Genomic DNA, 7,271 nt, shown 5'->3' on the forward strand with positions numbered 1-7,271 from the left:
CCAGTTGGAAGGTGAATTCTGTTAAGGCCCAGCACCTCGCCACATTTTTTGATTTTTGTTTTTGAGAAACTCGCTTTTTTGAGGAACTCGCATTTTTTTGATTGGACATTATTTTATGAGTACAGGTCGGAAATCAGTTTTTCTTAATCCAGCAATACCAACAGTCAATTTGCCAATTGATTTCCCCTGCCGCTCCTTCATAGTACACGTCCTTTTTTTTTTTGGCGAGGGTAAAAGAAATTTATTCCAAGATCGCAGGGTTACAATGAAGAGGCAAAAGTTCCTCCACACATGATGAACCTGTACCAAGCCATACGATAGTAGTGTTCTCCGTACGACTGTACAAAGCCAATCGATCTGCTACCCTATTTTGTTCAAGCTTAGTTTTCGATGGAATCTCAGCCACTAGGTGTCCATATGCAGAGTAGGTAAGGCTATCCCCCTTCATTGCCATCAGTGCTTCCGATGAGTCGGACTGGACAATGACAGCCCCCTCACTATGTTGAATAGCTAGGGCCATTACTTGCATTAACACATGTAGTTCGGCCTCCAGTGCGTCACTTCAGTTAAATATGCATCTGTAAGCTGCAAAAATAACACTGCCGTCATACCTTCGTAGTACCATCCCCGCTGCCGCAGAACCATCTGACTCGGAGTAGGCTCCATCCACAGACAAGGCGACTCGTCCAGGTGGTGGCCTCGGCCAGGGCAGCGTCGGGACTGCTGCTCACGGTGTAGCTGGGTTGATATCCACTGCCAGCATCTTCCCCTTCATAGCACACGTCCTTCGTCCACCGTTCCTCCTCATCCCTGTTCTCCCGCCACCCCTCTTCCCCAATTTCATTGTCCTAACTTTTAAATTTAAAAAACATCGTTATGGCTTCCTCTCTTAAAAAAAATCTCTCTACCGCTCAACGTCCTAGCACTCCATTGCTTGAATTGTACCGAGAATGCGGATCTTAGTAGGTGCACTAATTGTTGTAACTACTATTCCAAAATAACTACACTCATTCCGATGATTTACTACCTCTGTCCGGGTTTATTAGGCCTTCTAGTATTTTGAGTCAAACTATGACCATTCATATGACTAATAAAATATAGAATATATGCTACAAAAAGTACACTGTTGGATTTGTATTTGAAAGAGCTTTTCAAAAATATAATTTTTGTAACAAATAGTTTGTATTTTATTAGTTAAATTTGTTGGTCAAATTTTAGCCCAAAATGAGAGGGAGACTAATAAATCCGGACAGGGGTAGTAATCTGTTGTGAAGTCCAAGTTTGGGCAAATTTGACTTATTGATTTTGTCCACTCGCTGAATTAAAAATGTAGTACAAACTTTATCTCAAGGGTCAGAAATAAATGGAGCATGCATCTTCCTTAAATGTCATGCCAAATCTAAATTACAGCCTACTCCATGCATGTTGCAAACGGGCAACTACCTTTTTCTTATAATGGACATTTTTTGTTGACTCATCATATCGCATCAGAGGGATACAAGAAAAATGAATTTACACCCGAACTCTGTATGACTAGGATGCACATAGCCAAAAAAAATTCGCACATTCTCTGAAAAATGCGGCAAAAAACAAAGTCGTTCAAGACTAAGTTAATGCCTAAGGCGTGGAGTGTGGGGTGTTTATCTGTACACTACGCCGTCATCTATGTGGGGTAAAAATATCACTGGCCATCTATTTGAACCGCGTATACGCCGTGCTAAACTTCTGCCAATGTCTCCAAAGAATAGACAGCAAATCATAGCCATATTATTGAGAATGGGAAGATAACCTGTAGATAACCTGTAGTGAGGAGAACTTTTCATCATTAAAAACCATATTATTTCTATATAGCCATAGCGACTTGTAAGGTGAAATTTATAAATACAGCTACATCCTAATCTCTCTAAGAGAAATCGAGAATGGGAAGTGAAGTCAACCAATGAGTTAGCTGAGTTGTTGGTTGAGTTATACCTTACTGTGCACACTTGCAACTTCTAGAAATTAAATGGACTTCTGAATATCTAAATGTGGCTAAAAAGGCATATCAAACCCGAAGCTAGTGCATATATGATTGTGTATCGTTTTCAGAGCACAACAACATGGAAGTCCCTCCACACATGACATAGTAACACAAGCCACAAGGAAAGACTGACATTTTTAGAGAGTTTAAGAACTTATGTACCATGGGTACACAAAAAGACCACGGAACAAAAGCAATCCCTGCCTAGATTTTTAGTTGAATCGATTTCTAGCAAGGAGGCAACAAGTGGACCGACCCGATTCTACGTCAAATCAATCGTAGTTGATCTCAAGAGTTCCGTCTCGAGCCCATGTGACGAATCTAAAGACATGAATCCTTCGCAATCCAATGGTCGCATTCTTCTTGGCCGGTCGATTTGCGACGTCGTGCTCATCAACATGGCAACAACGATGGAGATGGTCGGCCTATCACAAGGAGTTTCCTGGACGCAGAGGAGCCCAATCTGGATACATCGTGTCAGCTCGGACAAGAGCTCAGGCTCGGACTCGGATAGTGGTACCATTGTTGTGTCCAGAAGTTCCGCGATCATGTTTGTCTCCCACAATCCCCAGGCCTACAAAAGGAGATTTTCCAACTATCATAAAGCTGTGCAAATAATCTTGTATAATATGTTTATGCTTGATATACTTCATCTCAAGAAGAAAAGGAATTATGTGTATCGATTAACTATAAGATGCGGATGCATTTGTGAGATAGTAGGACTTACATGCGAAAGGAGGCCCTGCATGCCACCGTTCCTTCGCCCACTGAGTGTCTCCAAGAGAATAACTCCGAAACTATAGACGTCACACTTAAGTGTCATGTTCCCTTGCCGCGCATACTCCGGCGCTGCATACCCCCTTCAAGAAACTCAATAATATCAGGATATATGTATTGAGTTGATTCCACTCAATCTGAATGGAGAAACAAAGATCCAATAATAGGGATGCATGCATTTGTTACTTACGGTGAAACTACAATTGTTTGATCAGGCCCGGTCTGATCCACTGCGAACAGCTTGGCAGTTCCAAAGTCAGCAATTTTAGGCTTCCATTCGTCGTCTAGCAGAATGTTGCCCGGCTTAAGATCCCTATGGATAACATTGTCACCAGATCCTCCGTGTAGGTATGCAATGCCATGCGCAATCCCTCGAATTAATTCCAGTCTCCTTGCCCAGTTCAGTGAGGCACGAAGGTTGACATTGCCTGTTAGTGTCAAATATGCATTCATTAGATATACAACCATATGAGAGAAAACTTGAGGAGCTTCCCAACCATATATATGGTGGTATCTTGTTTGGATTCCATATATGAAAGCCAGCACTAGAACACAGAGCGACAGACAAACAATATTACAGGATACAGTTGATTAAAAAGAATGTCAAACCATATATAACGTGATTTGGACGGATAATTCTAGAGCGCCATGCCATACAAGTTTGGACCCGGTTTCTAAACGTGGATTTGGAAACCATCTTGGATGCTAAGCCGTCAACCAAGAAAATGCACTTGAAGGAGGGTACCGGGGCGCTCTAAATGTGAATTGGGAACGATGATAAGAAATTAAAAAGAACACTTGCACGCTTTTGTCAGCGTAAATGTCTTGATCCCCTGAAGAAGGAGAATAGTAGACATGCATGATATCGATAGACAAAGTATTTGTCAGAGAGATGGATGTATCCAAATGTATTTTAGTTGTAAATACACTCATTTTTATCCATTTCTCCGAGAAGTATTTCCGAACAGAGGGAGTACATGATAGAAGCGTTGGCGAGTACCGATTACCGAATATGTGGACGTTTAGGCTCTTGTTCTGCATGTATTCGTAGATGAGTATCCGCTCCTTGCCTTCATTGCAGTAAGCAAGGAGACGGACAAGACTACCATGCCGGAGCCCAGCCATCACCTCCACTTCTCTTGCAAAATCTTTCTTGCCTTTTGTAGTGAGCACCGACTGCTTAAGCCTCTTGACAGCAATTGTTCTTCCTTCAGGCAGCTGCCCCTGATGATTTTGGAGTTTGTGATGTCAGAAATGAATTTGTCAACGGATACTTTTCTATATGGAAATGCCACAGCAAATGATGTGTTTCTTGGAGAGTACAAAACAGACACACCCACACATCATAGCAATAGCATACACCATCTTATAACCAAGACATATCTTCGATAGAAAATGACAAACCTTGTAAACGATGCTAAATCCACCCTGGCCGATCATATTGCTTTCGCAGAAATTTCCAGTGACATCCTTTATAATAGCTAGACTAACTAAGGGAACGGCCATGGCATGGCTCTGAGGAATAGCACCTGTCAACAGAGCTTATAGCCTTATATACATTTCCTTATTTCTGCTTCATGCAAAATAGTAGTAAAATTGAGCCATTAGAGCAGAATTTACCTATGATTGTGCGCTTCCTTCTCCACCAAATCGCAAAGACGACCAGTATAATAATAACAATCGAAGCTAAAGGTATGGAAACGAGTAGAACAGGGAACTTTTTATGGTCATCTGTTATCGCAACAGAAGAGAAAGATCAGAATGCAATTGAGCACTTATACAGACTTACAATCCATTAAAAATAAAATTTCAAATTGAAATTAATATAGTTATTTCAATAATATTTTATGATGTGGCATCCGAGGAGCTTACACATAATAAAATAGGGCAAATTATATGGGCATGACTAGAAGTAAAAGAGAAACAAAATTTAAAAGCAGATAATATTTGTCAGAATTGCTATTTCTTAGGCGCAGCTGAAAAAAGTTGTAATTCAACGCTCACAATCACAACAAGCTGATCAGACTTCCGGATGTGTACAAGCCACTACAATAGATGATAGTGAAATAACTATTTCTAATTAAGTCGATCAGTTGAGTGAGTATTTCAAAATGGAAACCATGATATCTTTTGTCAATTACTAAAAAATACCAAGCGCTCAATCAAAAAACATGCACGGCGAGTGTAGAGATTCTGTACACTTACCAAGTTCTGATTTTGACAACCTCAGGTAGAGATTCTGCCCCATGTCCACGAGACGTAGATCAACGATGGCATCCGTCCACATGACGCAGCCGGAACCATCGCCGCCTCCCCTGATGTCGGCGGCGGCGTAGGCCAAGCACGAGCAGTTGGCGAAGCACCTCGCCCTGCACTCCTCCAGCGTGACGCCCATGTCCACCGACGCGTTCTGCGTGTCGGGAAGCTTCACCCCCCGCACCATCGCGAAGCCGTCCGTCGTAGTCCCGCCGGCACAGTCCAGCGCTGCGTGTCTTCGGCAGGTGGTACCCTTCACCTCCTGCGCCGGCAGGGTCGTGGCGGGAGGGCTGCTGAAGCTGAACCCCTCGACGCAGCCGCAGAACCCCGACGATGCCGCCTCGGGGTCGCAGAGGCCGAACGGCCCGCATCTCCCATACTCGTCGCAGGGGTCCCTCGGCCCCTGGAATATGCGAGTCCACGCCCAGCTCCTCGCGTCCCACTCCCACCGCTCCGCCTTGCCGGTGTGGTTCACCACGACGCGGGTCAGCGGCGCGCCGGGCGCGGCGGTGTACCCGTAGGTGACCTCCCACGGGCTCGTCGTCGCCCGCAGAGGGTACTTGGCCGCGTACACCGACACCTCCGGGACGCCGTTGAAGTAGAGCCCGTTCCACGGCCCCGTGCGGTACGCCTTGACGTTGCCACGCCACACGACGAGCTCCGGTAACCCCTTGGTTTCCAGCGTGCGGCGGTAGTCCCCCGGAGCCGGGTCGTCGGCCGAGCGCCACGACGTGAGCTGCCACTCGGCTCCGGTCCAGCGGTTCTTGCCGAGCTTCATGTCAGGCAGCAAGGTGTCCGACGGATGGTCGAACGACTGCCACAGGGAGGCGTCGCTGCTGCCATTGTGTACGACCAGGTTGCCGGACACGAGAAGCTGCGCCACCACCGCAGAAGCGCCGCCGGAGAAGTCTGAAGACCAGACCGTCCGGCGGGAGCCATCGAGCAGAACAAGGCTGCCGAGGTCGTTGAACACCAGCATGCCGGACTTGTCGACCATAGGCTGCTCGCGGTTGGCAACCCAGCAGGCGATGGTGGCGTTGGACACGGAGAACCATACGCCGAGGTACCTCTTGGTGGACACCCCGGGAGAGAAGAAGCCGAGGGTGAAGGAGCCGCCGGCCGAGACGAGCGTGTCGCCGTCGGTGAGGTTCTGGCCCTTCTCGAGCTTGTCACCAACACCGGAGGCGCCGAAGGTGTGGACCAAAAGGAGGTAGAAGCAGATCAAGAGCAACCGCAGTAGACTGGTCGCCCTCATGTTGCCGGTCGCCTCTTGGAGAATGCAATGGATACATGCATGTACTCAAGTTATTAGCTGTTAAATACATGCATGTACTGATAGAGATTGAAATAACTTCTTTTTTCCACGAAACTCGTCAAGATCAGGGCAGGAGCACTGTAATTATATTATACTCCCTCCGTCACATAATGTAAGACGCTTTTTGACACTATACTAATGTAAAAAAACGTTTTACATTACGGGACGGAGGGAGTATTTTTGAATTTAGAAGAAGAGAACATTCTCATCTTCCCTTCTCAAATCAATAAAATAGGAACAATTCCGCTTGCGCCTTCGCCGTCAAGAGTAGCCAAAAATTTCCAGGAAGTTGCGATCTCAGTTGATTTTTCTTCAATTGTAGATGCAAGGTGATGTTAAGAGCATATTCAAGCCGCATGTGTCTGCAGATCGATGGGGACCAATCCTCAAACATCGATGCGGGAGCCGGTCATCCAGCCATTGCCGCTAAAGCTCACAAGCTCTAAATAACCGCATATCAAATCCTTGTCGGACGAATCAATGTAGTGCTCTTATATGTACTATACGAATCCATTGCTTCAAAGAAAAAGAGACAAAAATATTTAGCACGGGCATTTCACCAAACACTTGCCGGGCATGGTGAGTACCATACGGCTAGATGGTCCCTATGTGGAGGAAGAGGAGGAGAGGTGTGGACCAACAACGGAGCTAAAAGCGATGTGGGAGCCGGGGGTGTAGCGGTGGAGGTCGCGGAGCTCCGGAAAGGGTTTGGCAGGCGGCCTGGGAGGTGGTGCGGCGACGTCGGCGAGAGAAAAAATAGATGCAGAGAAAGAGGGAAGAATAGAGACACTGAGCCCTAGAGGGGTTTTGGGTGGGCCTGGGTGTCGGAGTCCTACATGGTTGTTGTCCGGTCTTCCGCAAAACCCCCTAATTTACTTTCGGTTTGAGCGAAAAAGGAGGTAC

General features: G+C 46.1%; 1 protein-coding gene across 1 annotated transcript; it reads right to left on the reverse strand.

The window, feature by feature from the left end:
- Nucleotides 1-2,118: 2,118 nt before the first annotated feature.
- LOC119368726 (receptor-like serine/threonine-protein kinase SD1-8) lies at nt 2,119-6,308 on the reverse strand. The gene is made up of 7 exons (XM_037633901.1): nt 5,003-6,308; nt 4,418-4,528; nt 4,202-4,326; nt 3,805-4,021; nt 2,988-3,225; nt 2,748-2,880; nt 2,119-2,594 (listed from the first exon to the last, which is right to left on the reverse strand). The coding sequence occupies exons 1-7, from the start codon at nt 6,306-6,308 to the stop codon at nt 2,283-2,285; spliced, it is 2,442 nt and encodes an 813-aa protein (XP_037489798.1). The 3' UTR covers nt 2,119-2,282.
- Nucleotides 6,309-7,271: the final 963 nt, after the last annotated feature.

This window comes from Triticum dicoccoides, chromosome 2B (assembly GCF_002162155.2).
Source record: "Triticum dicoccoides isolate Atlit2015 ecotype Zavitan chromosome 2B, WEW_v2.0, whole genome shotgun sequence".
NCBI classification, from domain to species: Eukaryota; Viridiplantae; Streptophyta; class Magnoliopsida; order Poales; family Poaceae; genus Triticum; species Triticum dicoccoides.